The 22045-nt window shown below is 39.3% G+C and overlaps 1 protein-coding gene across 1 annotated transcript in view; it reads right to left on the bottom strand.

The window, feature by feature from the left end:
- The window catches only part of pdlim5a (PDZ and LIM domain 5a), a 60233-nt gene that overhangs the window by 18344 nt on the left and 19844 nt on the right, over positions 1–22045 (bottom strand). Inside the window, exons 4-9 of the mRNA XM_083912349.1 lie at positions 8150–8189; positions 6853–7286; positions 3914–3934; positions 3779–3796; positions 3177–3349; positions 2946–2979 (exon numbers count right to left, since the gene is read on the bottom strand). Coding sequence (XP_083768475.1) covers positions 2946–2979; positions 3177–3349; positions 3779–3796; positions 3914–3934; positions 6853–7286; positions 8150–8189 — 720 coding nt within the window. The remainder of the gene's footprint in view (positions 1–2945; positions 2980–3176; positions 3350–3778; positions 3797–3913; positions 3935–6852; positions 7287–8149; positions 8190–22045) is intronic.

The following is a 22045-nucleotide window of genomic DNA, read 5'->3' as shown; positions in this document are numbered from 1 at the left end:
TTCCTATTTCAACACCACTGCAATCTACAAAGAAGAAACTATTATTAAATCTCCAGTAAGTAAACATAGGGATGAAGTAATATTGTAAAGGCACTGGAGAAATATTTTACAGGGTCTCAAAATAATACCTTTGCATTACTAGCATTTATTGCATTTATACAGTCACTTTGCACACCATCAAAGCTGAACAACCTGCTCAATGAACATAGCCTTCCTGACTTGCATATACCTTATACTGTACCATACAAATGTCTTACAGCACCCATCTGGACGGTCTAGTTACATCCCAGCTGTGCAGCATATGAGCTGTTGGTTTATATATACTGTGCTGTACATACTCCCAAGTTGAAATCTATCTTTCCATTTATCAAATTTCGCCATATTTCAAGGCACTGTTTTTATAAAAGAGTTCCAATGCTAGCAGAACCAACATAATTAAGATTTAAAATAGGTTTAAAGAGTCTTCCACAACATGGAATTATACAACACTCCAAATAACATAAAGGAACATATACATATGCCTGGGAGCAATCTCACACAGAACAAGGGCAAATTTGCTATTTTCAATTATCTCATAAATAGACTCCTTTCTTCAAACAACACACCTCGGTACAGAAGTCAATGATGGACTAACAGTTGTATCAATTATTTTTGATGTTTCCTTCTTATTTGCTTTATGCAGACTTCCTGAATAGACTGCATGGTTTGTCTATTCACACACTTCTGTGATTTCTGTACATCACCATGTTGTTCTACAGTATGTTTAAGAATGAACACTGACTGAATGATTCATAATGTTATCTGTGCGACTCTCAGCAGACCACCTCAGCTGCTCGTCTTCTCTCATTACTCTGGGAACTGGTCTTGTGTACTGTCTCTATCACAGCCAGCACATACTATATGCAGTATGTAAAGTCAGTATATCTACTGTAGTGAAGACTATATGTAGTCTTGAAGTCTGAGGAGGGCAGAGATGCCGAAGGACAGCTGCATGTTTGTATTTTTTCAGACTAATATAAACACTGGATTACTTGACTTCCATATTTGTAACTGTGGAAAATCATGCCACACGAAACCATATAAAATTCTGCTAGTAACACATTTGTTGGCTCAACTCATCCTAACCTTCCAAATAAATGTTTAAGTCCTTATTAGCATAAATGCAGATATCCCCTTTTTCATGAAATCACTACCATGTACACACAAAGAAGCATACAAATGCTTTAACCAAGTTCAATATAATGAGGTGACCACACTAATAAAAGTGAGTATACCTTTAGGGTTAGAGTCAGTGGAGTGACCGAGCATGTAAGCAACACTTAATTAAAGGCCCAAAATGAGGCTAGCGCATTGCAGACACATAATGTAACAGTTAAGGACAGCCCACCCACACACACACACACACACACACACACACACACACACACACACACACACACACACACACACACACACACACACACACACACACACACACACACACACACACACACTCCAGTATTCTTTACTTTATAACCTTTTATTTCCACCACACCACCATCTTTTATTCCTCCAACAATCAAATTCATGAACAACCACCTACAGAAGATAAAATGATATAGTGCACATACGCAGGTAGACAATCACAGACACACACACACACACACACACACACACACACTTACACAGGCGCACACACACACACACACACACACACACACACACACACACACACACACACACACACACACACACACACACACACACACACACTCATACAAATACAGTCTACTGGACATTGAGGGTGCGAGCAGACACTCCATGGTGCCAGTCTCTCAGCTCGTTGTACTTAGGACCAATTACCAACCGAGTGGCTGTCTTGTTCACTCTGCACTCACAGGAAGAGATAGAAAAGAAGAGGAAAACACAACAAATAAGAGAGAAAATAAGGATTTAGGAAAAGTAGAGGTGTTGCCCTGCAGTCTGCAATGGGATATACTGAAAGCCATGCTGTGAGAAAAGCCAGATGATACAGTAAGCAAAGTTGCCACAAACAAGAAGCTGATGATACACAAGGATGACATTCTGATGGGGTGGATATGTCCAGTTTTGCTGCTATCATTAGAATTGAAAATGACAGAAATCAATACAGATAGAGAAAGAAAGTAAACTGTGAGGAATATCCGCACAACTCTTGCACGATCAGGTCAAAATGCAGCCCATGGATCATGGCCAGTACGGACTGAAATGATGAATTAACTCAACCATGAAGCCACACAACACAGACAGCAGGAATGTCTGCATGTTTACACAAGTGATCACAGACACACGATGATCACACATATCGCCACAAACCAACAAGAGCAATGGACAGCCCATGGATCATATCACACTGAGAACAACGCCAACACTCCAGCCACAATCGTCAACAACACAATCACAGGTTATAACAACATGCAGCTCTGCAAGGCTGTCACAACCAAATGCACAAAACAACCAGTAGGAGCACACAAACCATGACCCAAAGCTACACTTTCATTGGTGAGCGCAGGTGAAAACACTTTCGGCAAATGACATGATAGTGTTTCAAATCAACTTTCAGCAATGTCTGAGGGGAATTTAATTAAAACTGCTTCCTGATCTTTTGGAGCTACCAATAATGGATGGACTGTACGGTGCACAGAGGTCTGGCTTTTTACTTAATAGCTCAAATGTGATCCTTTCTCTGCTGTCTAGACAGGAAGAGGCCACACGGCATCAATACAATTGCCAGAAGTGCCACAGAGATCTGTAGTCAGATTTTCTGTTGCTTCATGTACGTTAATGTAGCCTCTATATGTTAGAGGCACCCGATTGAGTGGGTAAAATCAAATAGCAGTATAAAATGTATCGTTACTCCACACAATGTACTTATTCATACAAACAGGGGCTAGTAAAACTGCATTCACCAGTTTCATTGCACTTACTTTGTATTCTTGGCTGCGTCAGCTTCCTCTTGAGCTACAGGGAAAATTATAGAAAGCCCATTAAAGAAAAATATTGTGATCTTTATATCATAATTCCTGTAAAAATAAATGATACGGTAGACAGTAGGCATCATGGTTTTACTATGTTTGTTTGGAGGTTGCCCTGTGCTCAGAGGTGTTTATGACTAAACAGAAACATCGTCACGGTTTGCACTTCAGTCAGTAACGTACCACGTTCAGTACCAGTGATTTGAGCCAGAATCCTGAAAGATCTGGACTGGGTGGTGCCGGAGCGTGGGCGCCAGTCCTCTGTGTCCTCCGTTATGCGCTTCCTGCTGGCATCAGCATGAGTGGGCACATGGTAAAAATGGATGTCTGTGTCCACAATGTGTTTCCTGGGAACTCTGGAATGAGAGGTTAGAACAGGACGGATGACATCAGCAAATATACTTTTGATTTTGCATCCTCCCTCTAGTATAATTGATTAAAGTAATAGAGATGGAGACTGATATCTTTTCCTTGGAGGTACAACTTTTAATATTGCAGGATTCAATAAAACCTTTTACACTCCTAAACCTATATTGTAAGTAAGTAAATCTGAGTGTGCTGTGAGACAAAGCCGTGTTTAGTTGTTTTAGGAGATTATAAATCAAACAAGAATATAATCTATTTAGAACACATTATTTAACACTCACAGTAATTCAGTTAGAGTAATGGTATTAAACTGTTTAGAGTGCAGATTACATGAAAATGCAAACAAAGTCACCGATCCGAAAAATCAAACCGCAATTTGTTAAATGTATTTGGTGTCTATGTCTGAACCAATCTGATACCTTGGTGGCTGGGGCTTTCTTGACAGAGAAATGCAGGACAGAAGAAAAAAAATACATAAACTGAATACAGGCAGAGGAAAATAAAATAGCAACATACATAACAGTCATAAAGAGACAATCTGACAAAAGTCTTACTTCAAAATACTTTGAGGTCCACTAAAGGGGAAGTGAAGTAGAAGAAGAGGAGATACAAGTATGAATAATCACTTAAGAAATAATCAGAGGAAATGTTAATAAGCAGGCAGCAGACTATTAATAGAGGAAAGATAAAAAAATAAAAAAAACACTATTCCCAATGCATGCAAAACACAGAGCCAAAATATCCTTGGAGACATTTGATCACATCTAAGTAAAAGTCAGTTTTATTTTTCAACCACATGGTGATGCTGCTGGATTCTCTAGATTTCTATAAAAGTATGGTCATTCACCATTCAAATGGTAACCAAAAACACAGGTGTGCAGCATAATCATAATCTAAAATGTGGGGTTTGTATTTTGTGAGCGCATGAACAGTAAATGTATGTGACTCCACAATGTTTCTTGCTGACAAAGCCATTGCTATTTTCAATAAATCAACTCTTAGGACAAACACACACACACACACACACACACACACACACACACACACACACACACACACACACACACACACACACACACGCACATTGAATAGACTGATTTATGAGTGTCTCTCAACACATTCTTGTCACAGCAGCAGCTATGTGAGTGTGGGAGTTTTGACGGCTCTATGTGAGCCTGGCCAGTTGTACTGGAGGTGTCTATATATATAGTCTGTGTGTGTGCGCTGCTCTGTCAATCACAATATTTGTGATTTACAGTCAAAATATACTGTAGACTCAGCATATTGTATCACACACACAAAAGCTTCAACTTTAATTAGCTGAATGCATGTGTGCTGTAGTTCTTGTGTATTTTAATCATGATAATAAGCTAACTGAACTACTGTAGAAAAGATAGCTGTCATTTATCATGCTCTGCAGTAAAATCAGAGGCAGGTGCATGCAACTAAAATGATAAAGTAGACACACAGGTCCAGAGAGAGGTAGACGAGTAAAAAGGAAGGCAGGCAGTCAAACACTCATAACTTGGCATGCTTCAGAGACTAACTTTGTGACTTGAGCAGCTGCCGCAGTCTGCAAAGCAGAAAAACAAGGGTTGAAAGGAAGAGAGAAAGACAGAGAACACCGACATGTCCAAATTGTTGCCATTTTACAGTAAAAAATGGAAAGCTGTCATTTAAATATCCCTTCTGAAACGAACCCACAGCTCATTTGAAGCATGCAAACAGGCAAGCACGATGCAAGGACAGACACATGCTGTCTCATGTTGTTACCTCAGTGATAGATAAAAGAAGCTAACTGTATGAAACTGAATATAGACCTCTACTGTGAATGACCAAATGAACTGTAGTTGTTAAACAGTCCATTCTTGGCTATATACCCAATTTAAAAAGGTGAAAAGAACATTGAGATGGAAATGTTAACATAAAGAAAGCAAGTCACAGCCATAAAATTACTAAAGACAGGTCTAGAGCTTGCTTTAATGAAGTATGTGATGCTATTACATGACATCTGGGTTAATTGAGGAAGGCTATGTACCCAAGTGAAAGGAAGCTTGTGCGAATGTGCACGGCTGCATGGTGTAAGATCATATTGTGCAGATCACCGGTGTCTGCTGTTTTGATGAAGGTATGTTAGTCTGTAAAGGGACAGCTTACAGTTCGTATCGTAATGTAATGTATCATAACGTATTCAAGGCTGAAACCTTTAATGGTGGACTGATTTGCTACAGGAGCAAAGAAAATGTCACACAGCTCCAGTTACCTATGCAAGCTATATATACACAGCTTAGTAGCTTCACAGCATAGTTATACTCACTATGCCTCTGGAGAGGGGACAGTTGGAGACAGAAACAGACAAGGGGGAGATGATGGCGGGAATTGTGTAAAGAGAGGCGCTGAGCTAGTAGAAAGTAGTTATTATCTAATACAAGTAGTTGTATTATTTTCAGGTGCCAGTAGTCACTAATAAAATGTGGTGTGATCTTATCATACACCTGACCTAACACAAAATATAATAGAAGAGGTCTACTAAGAGAAGCAAAGACATGTTTTTGATTTGTTCGATGACAATAGGTTTATACTGAATGTTAACAGCATGAGTAAACCTATCTACACAACCGTCATGACAGGACTATTTTATATTGTCCATACACAACTTTATTTTATTTTATAAAACGTAAAGATCCCATATAGTAAAAAGTGAGATTACCATGTCTTTTTTAATTATAAAGCAGAGTGAGTCAGTGACACTGTGTCAGAGACTCCTCAGCTCTGATTGCTTGATGGTCTGGTGCAGTGGATCTAGGAGATGACATTAGGTGCACATTGAAAGAGGTAGAGTGTCATTGACTTTTTCACAGATCGTCTGTCTCATTGTGTTGTCCGGAAAATATGAAAAGTTACCAAGTATAGCTTTAATGTAAACTGTGTCAAAATTTAAACTTGGAAAACATAAAAACGGTTAAGTTTTAATATGTTCCATTATTTTAACAGGACAGCTTAAAGCTCAATAAATTCTCCAATTTTACATCACAAGAACTCAGCTATTAAATATCTTTCATTACAGAAGTGGATTTTCTCCAATGGAAGATATTTCAGCAGACTGATTTTCACTAATGACGTCGTTCTTTAGTGAAGTAAGTACTACAGTAAGCAAATGGTACATTAACCTACTTTAGTTTGCCTACATATCAGTTTTCCAGGCTTAAGTTCTCCAACATGACAGTACAGAAAAATATGTTAAATGGCAACCAAACCAGCAGTACATTACCAAGTTGTGACTGTCCCTTGTCAACATTAAACAACGTTCACAAAGAGAGGCATCTCGATAAGAGTTGTCTTGCTAACTCAAACCGGGGATCTCAATACAGTGTGCAGTGTCCGAATCTCCCATTTCAGAGCTTGAACCGAACCAAGACGGAGAAAGTTGGAGGAAAATAAAACACAAAGTATGAATTAATTTGTTTGATTGGCTGGAGAGAACTCCACTCACCCATTGAACTGCAAAGGCAAGGCTCCGCCTTGACTCTCCAATAGGCCGCGCCTCTGCCCCATGGCCACCTCACATGCGTTCTCAGTGGAGTAGAGGTTGAATGGTGTGTTATACACTGATGGCTGGGGTGCAACGAGGACAGGGGGGGAGGAGGAGGAAGATGATGGGTAAGAGACAGGAGGTGGAGGAGGAGGAGGAGGAGGAGGGGAACTGGTGTGAGAGGAGGCAGGAGTGAAGGCAGAGGATGGGGATGGGATAAAGGGAGCGAAAGGGGACTGTGGAGAAGGGTATTCACTCTCTGTCCCGCAGCCCCCGTAAGGTCTGGGGGCCTTGTTGTAGTGGGCGGTGGAGGTGTTGGAGGAGTAAAGGTGGGGATGGGGTGGTGAAGGTGGATGGGTAAGGGCCACTGGTTTTATGATGTCTGATCTGTTGTCCTATCGGCATGAGAGAGGAGCATGCAAATGAAGACGAAAAACAAATCACAACACAGCACACATTATACTGATGCCTTTCAGGTTATACAGTATTGTTTGCGTTTGTCACTTTGGCTTTATGCTGTATAAGGCCTATGATCTGTCCATAAAACAAAGTTTGAATCAATTTAAGAATAGCTTGGAAAAAATCAATTACTTTAGTCCCTGTAAATGTGTTCTGAGAAGCATCAGTATAGTTATGTCACTTACAGAAAATAAATGTAGAAATATTAGAAAAAACAATTACATAAATGAAGACAAAGGTGGTTTTCATGCAGCAAAAAAAGTATGTACTGTATGGCATCGTTTCAGAAGGGTGTAGTAACTAAAGAAAAGTATTCAAAGCCCTTTGTACCCCGGGTGAATTCCTTTTTTTCTCTCTCTTTTATCACAATGAAGCATTGATTCAATAACCTTTCAAGTTTCTTTTTGCCTTTTGTTTAATGAACAAAGACCTTAGATCTACAAGGCAAAAGGATTCTGCATTCAAGACTTTTTTAAAATTAAACTATAGAAAGTATACAATAAAACTATAATATTTTAAAATGTATCTATCAAATCGAAAAATATGTTTTTTTTTCATATCTGCTGAAATGGCCACTATAGGGGGCAGACAGGGAGCAGCAGCTCGATGCAGAGCTAAAACATTTTTTTTTTTACTGTTTGTCTGAGGGCTATCAGGATATACTGACAATTTCAGCCAATATTCATTTGACAAGACATTTGCTGGGCTGAAAAAAATAATAGAGACTTCAGCTAAACATGCTGTGCACTCAAGTGTATATGCATTTATGTTATTGTATTGACATGCTGTGTTACAGTACCTTTGGTGCCACAGGAGGAGGTTTAGGCCCACTGGAGGCCCTGGAGAGAGGGAGGAAGAAGGGAAAGGAGAAAGTACGTGAGTAATGATTGCACAGTTCTTTTTCATTTAAACATTTCCTTTGAAACATGTCTGTTTTTGATATCAAAAAATGTATCCCTATAATAGATTTAAATAATTGTTAGCTAACACCATGTGGGTAAAATAGCACTAGCATTTCAGAAGTTGTCTTGCTGATATTTATAGAGCCTTTCAAATCTGCTAAGGCCATACTGTAAAATATTCAGATCTTACTGAGGTTAAAAGAAACTGTGGTTATGGTGAATTATGACTAAACCTGAGCTCTTAAAATGCAAACCAACAAGAAGAGGAAACTTGAGTTGCTAGGGCTGAAAAATTGTGGCCTCTTTTAATGTACGTGTGCTTTTGAAGGCAGCTTTTTTTAGTCTATAAAGGCTTGTATCAATCTGATACTCTTGGTCTTTGATATTCTTGATGCCATGAGCTCACCAAAAGGTCATCTGAGGAACATGCCTGTAATTACCCACACTGTTAAACTGACTCAGAGGTGATATCAGTTTAGCACTTCATCCTAATACAGATAATTTTTCATCTGTTTAAAGTGTTTTTAGTTGGCCCCTCTGGTTTAGGATGATACTGATATAAAAGAGCAGTACTTTATTGATGCAAAATTAGGTACAGCAATTGTTTACAGCAGTTATGTATAGCTATGTCCAAATTAATGTTAAGTTTAGAGGATAAACTGTAGTAAACCGTTACACACATGGAACAAATGAACATAACTCAAATGGTTGCGGCAGTGCATGACAACGTCATTCAGCATGATATAAAGGGGAAAACACATGAGTTAATGTAAATTTAAGGTTAAGTAAGCTGTGCAGTAACCAAGGACGTGTGGATCTCAGCAGCCCCGCATTCTTTACAGAGCAGCCCTTCTAGAAACTTCCAGAGGGACGTTCATGTCCTTCCCCTCTGTAAATTTGAACTGACAGCCTTGTAGTAGCTGGAAACACATCAGTATACAGAGACAGCTACTCTTACGCTTGGCCTTTTCCTCCCTGGCTCTTGTTTCTCAGTAGTTTTCCAACAGTGTCTGCCATTATGTTTAACAACAGAAGCAAGAATGACATCATGCCATAAAAATATTCTAGCAGTCTAACTCCTGTTTTGAATAGTCACACAACAACTCTCATGAACCTTTGGATCCAACATACAGTATAATTCTCGAGCAAAATGTAACCTCTTGCATGGCATTGGCCCGCCAGGTTGTGGGTTTCCCTGGACATAATCTCTATGAACAGATATCTGCATATGATTGCAGTTTGAGTAGTTTTGACCGCATTTGAGCGGGCTCTAGATGCTTGCAGGAAGTTTTGACATAGGTCGAAATTAAATTTGAAACACATAGGCTATTGTGTGACAGCCTTTTATCATGTATTGGTTTGGATTCATATGCATATAGGGTTTATAGAGACATCGTCTTTAACTCCATTCTTACGTCTCAATTTACTAAGGCCCTCGCACACAGAAGAGGAAGTCTTGACCTGGATATCCACTGGTTACCAAGGAAACCCCAAAATATTTGCCATTTCTCCCAGAAGCTTAATGTTCGCCATACCGATAGCCAATGACTTCCAAGATTGACCTGGACACCCTATTCTGTAAATGGTCCAACAAGCCCCCAGTCAGAGCAACAGCAAAGTATTCATTGACATCAAAGCTGATCTGAGGAGAGCAATGCTTTTACTTGTGAAACCAATAGTATGGACATGTATGAAGCATATAGAGAAGAAAGAACACCAATGTATCAAGTAGGTATTTTAAATATGTCACAACCATCCCTGCGTGCTGTAGCTGCGATTATACTGCAGCTATTACTGGAAACACCAACATGGAAATGTGTTGGGGTCATATGTTAAGAGGCCTACTAGAAAGTGAATGAGAACCAGTTTCATTTAAGGCCTTTAAACCTTTTCTCTGAGGATTTACATCTTCAAAGGTAATTTTAGGCTTTTAAAGAAGCAACATATTGTTTTTATTAATATGCCTTCTATGTTCCTGAGACTCTATCAACTGAGCCTTAGAAAAAAAGTTTATGCTGCATTGGTCGTACACTGTACACATGAAAACAGCAGTAAACGAATTTGGTTCTCATTTTAAATTTCCGCAAAGAAAAAAACGTCATCAGAATTTGGAGCTTCTGTTGGGCACTGATATCCCTTATAGCAGAGGAACAACAGGACCTGGCACCGTTTCAAACACTTTGCCACAGGAATGTTTCTCCATAGCTCAAATGTGTGAGGGTCAGAGACTAAGTGGATGCAATAAAGACAGACAGTGTGATGGTGACAAGCATGTCTACATCCTGCACACCAAATGGAAACATTTGCTGGGCTGTACATGTGTTTTTTTTTCCACCAACAGTTTAAATTGATTTGCAGTTTAAGAGTAGCTGGTATAAAACATGTTGCTGTTCTCTCTGTCAGGCTCTTCATTTGTCAGTGTCTGTTTCCTTTATTCTGTTCCATATTCATGGAAGTTTTATATCATATAACGGAGTGATCGGTCTGCTCGTGTAATGATGAGTCTGTGTTTACCCAGTAATTCTTTGTGCTGACAGCCATTTTGGTTTTGCTTTGATAACCAACCACACCCGAGTGCATGCTGTGGCTACAGTGGTGGAGCTTAAACATATTTCCAAGTCTTTTATGGTAATATTTATTCTACTTCTCTTTGAATATTGGTCATCAGAGTTTGCATGTGCATAAATATTTTTTACCTAATTCATTATTTTTGGTCAATACACATGCTTTTATACAGTATAACATTGACAGCATGCTCATTATGGGCTGTTACATTTTCTCTGTTCTGTTTCCAGTCTCTCTAACAATCTTCTCTCTAACAATTTACAGGGAATGAACAAAACAGCAGGATGTCTCACAAAATATACAATCCAGCACTGCAGTATTGAGTAAACTGTATGATTCGAAATAATTGTATTTTAATATTTGAGCACATTTTGTGTGGTCTTGAAGTGCATTTTATTGTTGAGAGTCACCTCATCACCTCATCTAATGTTATTGTATAATCCATCATAAAAGACAACTAGAGCTAAACTGTCATAAAATTTCGGATTTCCTTGCCAAATCTTTTCAATGGCATAGTCTGTTTTAATGTGCCCCCATATATAACATATGTATTTGGTGCTTTGAGCGTCTTTACAGTTTTTCCCACATTTATGCATTACAGTAAATTAATCTGTCATGAAAAAGGAGGATGCTGTCTTCTCTTCATCTCCTCTCAAATGACTTGTGCCCTTGCGGCTGTTCTCTGTTCTCAGTTGTGCATTTGTGTTTAATCCTTCGGGTCTATTCTTACTGAAGTGAGATCATTGACCGATGTTTCCAGGGCTGTGCCCTGACATGCCATCAGTTTTACCAGCAACCAACCAACCAGCTGAGTCTATGAGAGATTGTTGCATGTGTGTGTGTGTGTGTGTGTGTGTGTGTGCGTGTGCGTGTGCGTGTGCGTGTGCGCGTGTGTGCGCGTGTGTGCGTGTGCGTGTGCGTGTGCGTGTGCGTGTGCGTGTGCGTGTGTGTGTGTGTGTATGTGTGTGTGTGTGTGTGTGTGTGTGTGTGAGTGAGATATGTCTAAAAAGGATGTTAGTTAAGCAGCAGAAGATGTGCAGGTGGAGGTGGCACTGACTGGGATCTGTTAGTAACACCAGTGGAAGCAGGACACGCACTCTACACTACGTGAACACAAATACCCACACATTCAAGCTACACAGTTCACGGCTGTGGGCTCTAATTTTACAAGTGGAAGTGATTCTATCACAGAATGCCTTCATACAGTTTACTCAAACAAAACAATCTCCACATCAATAGCGAAACTACCAGAAATAGAGATAATTGAGCTGCATTAGGGCCCGCAACAACCTGAGGATGGCACGCACGGGCCCCACGTTAACTCACCACCATGTTTAAAAATATGTTATTTAAATAATATATTGTACCCATATGTAACTTATATGAAACAGCAAGCGATCAGCATTTAGAGAACTCAATAAGCCAAGTCATCAGCATGATGGTCTCATACTTGATGTCATTCACTGAATAATTAACAGACTACAAACGTATACATACAAACATATTGTTAAGTTTATTGACTCATACCTCTATGTTACATCTCTTAATTTATTTTAGAAGGGAAGAATGTGTGATTTTATGCTCAAAAATGTGTGTCTTTGGAATTCTGGTTCATGGATATTAAGGACATGGCGTACTCCTGCATAGCCAGCTGAGTTTGAAGTTTCACCATCCAACACCACTGGCTATGGTAAGAACGAGGTGTTTCACCTATGTATCCTGAAAAACTGAACACGCACCCCCCCCCCCCACACACACACACACACACACACACACACACACACACACTCACTCACACGCGCTACAGGCAAGCATACATATAGTGCGTCCTGTCTGTCTTACTTCTTATTTAAACAGCTACATACATCATTGTATTTTCAGCATAAAGTAAGTCTTTAATGAGGTGTTTTGCCATTTGGTTGACAGAATCGTTAAAGTAGTGAACAGACAAAGGCCCAGTTGACATACACCCACACAAATATACACATATGCACAAACAATGATGTATTATGTAGAGTGTGGTGGCAGTGATTTCAGGCATGACATGGTGGCCCAGGAAATGTTACCAGGGTAGTGCAATAACACAGACTACAAGGACCAGTTTATGCACTCTGCAGCATCTGCACCTGCAAATGCAGAGCACACAGCATGTGTGTCTAGGTCTATTTTTATATTAACTGCACCTTGGACATTTCCAAAAATTATGTGTGAAAAACTTGAACAAGATCTGCTGAGTTATAAATTACTCAGTTTTCTCAACCAGAGCTGGTCCCGTTTGCCTCAAATCTTTCTGGTTCCTTATGAGCCGTAATCTTATCTTCGATCTGGACCTAGTCTTGCTGAGACTTTTTTTGGCAGCCATTGCATGTTTTGTGGTAATATTTGCATTCCTTCTAAGGACAAAAGGGAATTTCATCCCACTAAAGTCAAATATTAAATAAATCAATCCTGATATCTGTCATTTTTTTAAGTGATTCGAATTCACCCTTTACGCTTCTTCTTTCTCTTTTTTCCTTTCTTATCTTTAAACTTACAGAATAGATTATAATAGGCGATGATGGCTTGTGTCTGTGCATCCATGTGTGCAATAAAATCACACTTGAGATCAAGCAACAAATTCATGTATGAAAGACATGATTCAGAGATGGGGCACAGGAGAGGGACTTCCTCCCTCCCTGTGTAGATCAGGGACGTTAGATGCTTGGTGATTTATGTACAGGCACAACTATGCCCCAGGGTTGTTGATGTAAAACATGACTTTAACTTAGTTTTCTCAATCTTAAAGTTGTACTCCATTAGAATTGAGATTTTCTGTTTCTAGCGGCCTCTTTGGCAATAAGGTGTAACAGCAGGCAGAACCCTCTATCTTGTCGTGCGTGTGTTTTTTACATTTTACATTTTTTGCTCTTTTTCACACACACACACACACACACACACACACACACACACACACACACACACACACACAAACACACAAACACACACACACACACACACACACACACACACACACACACACACACACACACTTAAATTTACTACAAGCCTGTCTCCTGATTTTTAATTACAAGTGAACGCAGCATAATGTTAGTGACGAGTTGGGCCAACAGACCAACGCCTGCCCGCAAATGTCGCCACATACATGGATATTGGAATTATCCACAAAAAGGTGGGTCATACTGTATGATCAATCACCACTGTTTTAACTCACTCTTTGATGGATAGGAACTTAAAAGGCAATTAAGTACATGGAGATGAAAATCTTACGGAGTACAACTTTAACTAAGTAAAAATCTTTACCCATAACTGTTACTGTTTGTTTTTCTTACAACCTCTCGTTTTCCTTTAGTCCATTTCTACACCTTTCCATTAGTCTCTTTTGTGTTTTAATTATCTCCTCTTCTTACTTAATCCTTCCTGCCTTTCATGTCGTTTGCCTCTTTCCTAAAAATGAGGTCACTGTTCTTGTATACAGAAGTGAGAGTGATTATTGAAACAAAGCCCTCTAAAATATATGCAGTCGTCATTCCTGAAGTTAGGGCACACTCTCTGAGTCTATTTTTTCTTTTTCTGTGCCTTATTAGGAAGAAGAGGAAAGAGTGCGCTTGTTTGGTTTGGTTTCTTTCTCTCTTTTTTTTGTAATTTTACCTTAAACTGAAGCAGACAGATCAACGTGACCAGGAGAGAATGCCAGGGCACCAAGTAAAAGCAGAGTGACTGGCAGAATTATTGCCAGGTGTGGTTCAGCATTTTAGTGTCAACAGTGTATATGTGTTTGGTGTAGTGGTGGTGGTGATGTCGGGGTATAGAGGGAGAGGGAGTCAGTCTAAGTATGATGTAGCTATGAGTACATATAGTACACACTCGAATAAAGAAAGAAAGATGATAAAGAGCAAATAAAGGCTATTACTCCTGATTTCACAAGCTGTTGTAACATTCTTTTGCTGGTGTGATTAACTTTAAAAACAACTGTGTTATTTCTCAGCTATTTCAAGACCTATGCGTGTGTTTATCTAGAACTGGCCTTTAAATAAACCTGGAAGCTGAGTCTGCCTGTATTTATCTGTCCTCACACTGGGCAGTCCATAGGAGACACCCATGAATCACAAATACTGTAAGTCAGCTCCCTGTGTGTGTGTGTGTGTGTGTGCGTGCGTGTGTGTGTGTGTGTGTGTGTGTTAGTGCACGCGCCTGTGTATGCGTGTGTGTGTGTGTGTGTGTGTGTGTGTGTGTGTGTGTGTGATCCTCCCCATTCGTTATCCACTACCTCCCACCACTATCTCAACAGAGGCCCCGACAGGCCTTTCAGCTGAGTATGACATCACATAAGATCCTTAAAAAAAGGCTTTGACGCTGACCAGGTCAAAGGAACAAGATAAGGTAAAACGAGAGAGTTTCACTACAAAAACGTTAGTCAATCATGTCTGAGCGATGGCAGTCACAGACGGAAGAAAAACATTCCATTCTTGAATTTCTGAATTTTTCAACAATTGTGTTTCCATCAGTTTTCTCATTCAAGGCAAGCTACACATCATATAGCCCGTGTTAGAAGTGAGGGGTTTTCACGGTATCGTTCTTGCTTCTTTATCCTGTGCCATAAATCAATATGGCTAGACATAAAGCCTGAGGGTACCAGTATGGGTATGGGTCCACCATGGTTCTCAAGAAAGAGGCTCTCACACAAGCTAGCTGCCGACTATTTATCTAATGCTAAACAAAGGTTTGTACTCAATATATACTTGACCCGACCCTCAGTTCAATGTCTCTTATTATATGGTAGGTTTTAAGCTGAGTATTGTGGTACTCTAATGTGTATCCTAAATAATGACACATTTTATGTGATTTTTTAAAATTTCAATATGTAGAAAACTATTGATATAAGCAGAGACTTATACAGAATGTTCTTTTTTCAATTAAAATAAAAAATGAACTGAACAGAAAAAGCATACAAAAGTCCGTCACACAGCCAGTGTGTTTCCTGTGATATAATAGCAACAAACAAGCACATTTTATAGTAGCTCACTTTTCACTAACAAAAACACACAGCATTGGACCTGTACCCTACAGACTCCTAAAAGCAGACCATGAGAGGAAACAGGCTAACACCATCAGCACAGGAGAAAGGAGGCAATGTCTCCAACTGCCTGAAGGTCAACAGGACTGCATCCAAACCCCAACAGAGCACAGAAGCACCCTATATTTAATGCTTACCCCTCCACTCCTCAAAGCAATTTCAGTCAAAAACAACTGGACTGGTTGTCCAGTCCAGTCCAGTTGTTTTTGACTGAAATTGCTTTGAGGATAACGATGACCTGGACGAATAAGAACATTCACAGGCTTACCCCTCCACTGTAAGAGGAGGAAGGACCAACTACACCTCAGTCTTGACTAAATGAAGGTTATAAAACTATGGATGAAAATAGATTAAGTATGAGAATACAGGTATGAAAATAAAATATGTAGCACAGAAACTTGAATATACAGCTGCTATACATATTTCACTGAGTTTGGACATGGTGTCGATTAAAAGAAGGGTGGAGAACATATATATTTGAGACAAAAAGCTTTAAAATCATATGCAATGTATGGACTTTTTTACGACAACAAAGAAAGAATAATTAATGCTGCCATGCACACATGCAGTGGTACACCAAATTCCAACTAAGATAATGTACTAAAACAGATGAACAACAGTCTTGGAACTTTTACAGCAAATAATTCTTCTTCAATGTTTTACAAAGATCATAAAAGCAATTTCATGTACCACTACACTCGTGCAAATATATACATTTTAAAGTCAGAGGACGGATGTTTTCTATTGCAGTGTCTATAGGAGTCTGACTGGCTGCACTGTCTCTGGAGTCACAGGGCAGTAAAACAAGTTGATGACTGGAGTCCTGAGGTGTCTTTTGAAATCTAATTTAAACTTTTACAGCTTTGTTTCAAATAACACTGACCAAGAACTTAAAACTGTACATATAAACAGATCACATAGAGGCTCTACGAAAGACTCACAGTCACAGGGAAAAAAACAGGCACAAACACCCTGTGGCATGCAGTCCCACAACTGAATAGCAAGAGACACACGGCAACACTCCTCCTCCTCCTCATCCTCCTCCTCAGTTAAATAGGTCATCGGTGTATCTGTGTAACCCCTTTGCCCAATGCATCTAACTTTGCGGCTAGATTATGCACCATCTAACAAGAAAAAGTGGAGTTGGATACAATCTAAATGCTATGCAATTTAGACCATGCGCCAATGACTCCATGAACGATACAGTGTGGCCAGCCTGTTTTCAAAAGACATACTAGACATTTCAATTCTGCAACCACACATACAGTATATAGAAATCATAAATCTGATCTTTCTTTTTCACAGTAGTTGATTGACAAACACTCTATGACAATCTTGATGAGAACCATACAACCAGAGGAGCGGAGAAACACTGGACACATCCCCAGAGCAAATCTGGGTTTATTAAAGGTGTGTCAGTGCTGTCAAACATAATTATATCCTAAACTGCGATACAGGTTGAACCAAATACAACAAAGGCCCAGGTGGTATTTCATGAGACTCAGATGAAGATGACATTGTTTCAAGTGTGGGTCTGGGACAGGGGGAGTTAAGGAATCCCTGCCTTGAAGGAAAACTCAGTACATTCTGGGGCTCCGTAAGGGAAAACAGTGGTACAGGGAGGCCCAAACTGAATGAGGACATCCATATGATTCTAGCGCAGGACAAATGGGATGAATTAAAGCAAAGATTCCATATTAATGAGACTTTAGTTCTTGGGTTTATCTATATATATTTATATATCTACTTAAAACATCAACAATGTGTGCGTTCAACAGAAGCGGGTACGCCATAAATATATGTTCAATGAGTGAGTGAGATAGATAGATATACCTATGAAATGTCGGCGAGACTGCTTTGTAGCCTACTTTAGAGTTTTTAGATTTCTCTCTGGCAACTCACAGGCAGCATACTACATCAAAGAGAAGAAAGAAACACTGACTAAAGAGACAGCACTCCAACTAGGTCCAGCACTCAGAGCTCAGACAGCCTGCCCATCAACATGATTTGCAGCTGGACCAGGAGGCATTTTCCAAATTCAACATCTGGCCTTAGGTCTGTTGAGAGGGTTATGGATATCAATGTGCGCCAGTATCACTCAGAGGACCCACTCACAGAGATGCATGATTCATTTTTGTTTTCCTTAAGTATTTTTCACCTGATTTTGACCACTTTTGCCGTTGTTTTAGTCATGGAGTGGCTCTTACTCTTACCCAACATACGTAGTATCACTTCAATTGCAGCTATTGAATTTGGAGCTTCAACCAGAAAATCTGTTTGTGCTGAATGAGAAATGACAGTCGAGGATGAGAAAGTGTAATGTAGGTTTAGTCATCTTTGGTGTGTTACATCCCCCTCTGTGTCTGTTTCCTCTGCCTCTATCTTTGTCCCTCACTCACACTCAAACCCAGTGGTTTATATCTCATACACGTAGGTGACAGTGATTTGACAGTGATCATAAAATGATCCTGGCTCTGATAAATTCCTGAAGTAATTGAATTCCTTCAGATTTTTCCCCACTATAAAATCATGTTATTTTTAACAGATGAGCCTGAAGTGGATCATCGTGTAAAAGGGTCAGAGAGGAATGAGAGTGCATGAGGTACACACTGGAACATTTGCATCAGTATGTACATCTGTGCATCATATACATCAGTATACATACACAAGTATATGTTTTATTAATATACAGTATGCTGTGTTAAAAACACATGTTTGTGGCCCAAAAAGACACACAGCTCCATAGTATTACACTCTCTGCCTGAGCTGAACATGGTTTCTTCTGACTATGTAAATCAATCAGGGCAACAACAAATACACCATATGTCATTTGGCTGAATATTATTATATATAATGTATAAATACATATACATCTATACATACCAATCTGGACTGATAACACAGTAGACTTGAAGCTTAATGTGAGAACTACAAGCGAAGATGGCAAATTGCTGTCTGGGAAATAAGTGTATTGTATTTTAAAACATGTTGATTACAATTTATTATAGGCTAATTTGTAACTATCATTATACGTTTATTTTATATGGAACAAAAATGTAGAGTGTAGAGTTTATGTTTTGACTGTCTTGCACCCTGAAACTCAATTAATAAGTGCTTATGCAATGTGGATTCTTGTTTTTCTCTTCTAATCAGTCCGAATGATTCTTCATACTGTTACCACAGCTTGTTTGGTTGGCTTGAAGATGAGTGCTCTTGGCTCAAACTGAGATATATTTGGCAAATAGCAGAGGATTTAAAAAAAGAAGCAGACTGATGAGCTTAACACAGTGTTCTTGGCCTCAGAATATCTGTGGGCTACCTTCACAGACCCCTAATGTTCTTGGGATTTTTATTTTTTTTGGCGAAAACAACAGACTAGCAAGAGACAGGCAGAGACAGGTGTGTCTAGCTGTAGCTGCATTCTATCGGTATTAGGATATTACTGGTGAATACTAAAAGCCTAGCCAAAGATGATGGGCATCAGTTGTAGATGATCTTTAGCAAATCCTATAGACCAGTGAAAGACAGAGACAGGTGATCCCAGTTTAGCACTCTTGGCTCTGGATCTTTGGCAAATATCAGAGGCGAGTAAGTGACAATGGCAGCTGCTTATGGTGTCGGAGCACGGAGGATTTGCAAAGGGCTGTGAATTTTTGCAGCTAGAGTACAAGTCCCATAAGTTCTAACTGATCAAATCAATACTATACTTGTTATACCAGTATATTCTTCATTTTGACTAGTTTTATTTATTATTAGTTTATCATTTTAATTGAAAGTACGACCAGCAATTGCCACCCTGAGTACTGTACTGTAGATTAATGCTTAAATTTAGATGTATATTCTCCTTGGCCTCTGCAGTGTTAATGGCATTATTTGTAAAGCCAGCACCTTTGACCTAATGAGTAGGCCAAAGCTAACATTAGTTAGACCTACCTCCAGAACAAACTAATCTTATTTACCTGCTAAAGCACTGGATTTAGTTTAATATCAACCATTTCATATGTTATCACTCCATCAAATCTGTGTTATCAGTCTCAGATATGGGCAAGAAGGGGCTTGCTACACTTACTAGTAGGTTCAGAGAGCCATTATCATCTATTCACATGGTAACAGTTGCTGTTAGCTTGGTAAGGACCCCTTGGCGTCACTTTTCTTACACTCCAGGAGTCCCGTTGTCAATTCAAACAAAACTAACATTACTGGGTTATGTTTAGGCAACAAAACTACTTAGTTACGTTTAAGAAATAATCGTGGTTTGGGTGGATATTTGAATAATGAGGTTCATTCTGTTAGTTAATTAATTTTACATAAGGATGTTATGTAAAAAAGTTAACTTACATAGCTTACATAATTTTAAAAAAAGTCAACATTGACAGCTAGTTTTACATCAGAACACCTGTCTACCAAGGGGAACGTCCTGTGTTTGTGTGACCCATCCACCACCTCAACCTTCCTCCTTAAGCAATGTTTTGCTACATCCTACCATTTTCGCTCTTTATTCTACCTCAATGTAGTCATGCAGTTGCTCTAGTTTCTAATACTGATTGGTGATCAGCAACCTACTGAGCCAACTGGGAGGTAGAGTAGGGCCATACCCCCTTATATCTACGGTAGTGATAACAACTGATAACGCCCATTCAATCAGCTAATAATAATAATAGCTGAAGGTATATCCTCTTAGTATTAAGAAATGGAGCACCGCAGCGGCCTACATATTAAAGAAGCCCTATTATACTAGTTTTAAGGGTCATATTTGTAATTCTTTCGGTCAACTACAATAGATTTAGATGCTTCGATTTTATTTCTCATATTGAAACTTACCGACTTAAAGGTGGTCGGTGCTCTTGAAATGAGAGTACCAGTTTACTGCCATTAAACTAGGTGCTATCACGTTAGAGCATGGGTTCTTAATGTTTTAATATCATACTTTCTTTTTCACTGTAGTGACATATTTTTCCTGCTTCACAACTCTACGGCTCTATCAGAAAGTTGCTTTTCGTGGCTCTGAAACACTTCATCAAGCCAAAATGTTTCCAGTGTAGTTTCATTAAGCCAGGTAATCAGATGATCGCTCTCCTTCAAAGCCAAGCTCGTTCAAACACATTGTTCTTGTTACACAAGGGTTGGTTACAAGTAAGCATGAAGTGCATTCTAGATTTCATTTCAAAGTGTAAGCTAAAAACAAGCAATAGATCATTTGATCAGTCTTGCCTACAAACTAATTATGTAAATTATACTTTCTCATATTTCTGAAATGATGAGAGGTCATTGATCATGTATAATCACACTCGCACTCAGATTTCACTGTGAGGATAATTACATTAAAAACAACACATCTACAAGAGGACAGATGTGTGTAAGTTTGGGAATTTTCATCCTAACATTTAAAAAAAAAATTACACGAACTTCTGTGCTAGTTGTAACTAGTGGCCAGGCCAACGCATCAGTGTTTGCACCTTTGTTTGTTGGGAATGAGCCTGTGCTCAAGCATGAGCATCCACATACAACCCGGGGATCTCATCGACAAACAATGTAAACAAAATGAAAACGTATACCCCAATCCTACATACACTTCCCTAACCCAACCCCTTGCAAAAGCCCCTAGAGCCAAATTCCAGACTCAAAATAACTCAAGCAGCTGCCATGGGATCTGTGAGCGTATGTGAGTGTTTGTGTGCATGCATTCGTACATTAAAGTGTACAATACCTTTTGTAAGTTTGCTTGTATTTAACAGACAAATGGGGAGTGCAAATTAATGTGTGTGCAAGACACAGCGTGCTGACGTTAGCTGAGAACTTCATTGCTGACCAATGTGTGGATTTGGGCAAATGGAGGGGGTCTGTAAATCAGTGCCACTGTAGCAAACAAAAAAAACAGTGTTACAGTTCGGTGTTATTGACGCACATACACAAGAGACCTTAGACCTGCTCGTGTTTATCCTTGTTTTATAATGGCCTGTCTTTGTGGCTTTCTGCATGAGCACATAAGACTCCACTATTATAAATGTGACGCCTCAACCACTGAGGCTCTTAGTCACAAAGAACAGGCTTGTCCAATGCTGCAATTATCCCGTTTGAGGTCCTTTCAACATGGGGAGATCTATGCTATGATTAAAAGAGAATTAACTGAGCACAATACAAAAGCAGCTTCAAA

The sequence above is a fragment of the Echiichthys vipera genome (genome assembly GCF_963691815.1).
Source record: "Echiichthys vipera genome assembly, chromosome: 4".
In the NCBI taxonomy this organism is placed as follows: Eukaryota; Metazoa; Chordata; class Actinopteri; order Perciformes; family Trachinidae; genus Echiichthys; species Echiichthys vipera.
This window is presented reverse-complemented; position numbering and strand designations above follow the sequence as displayed.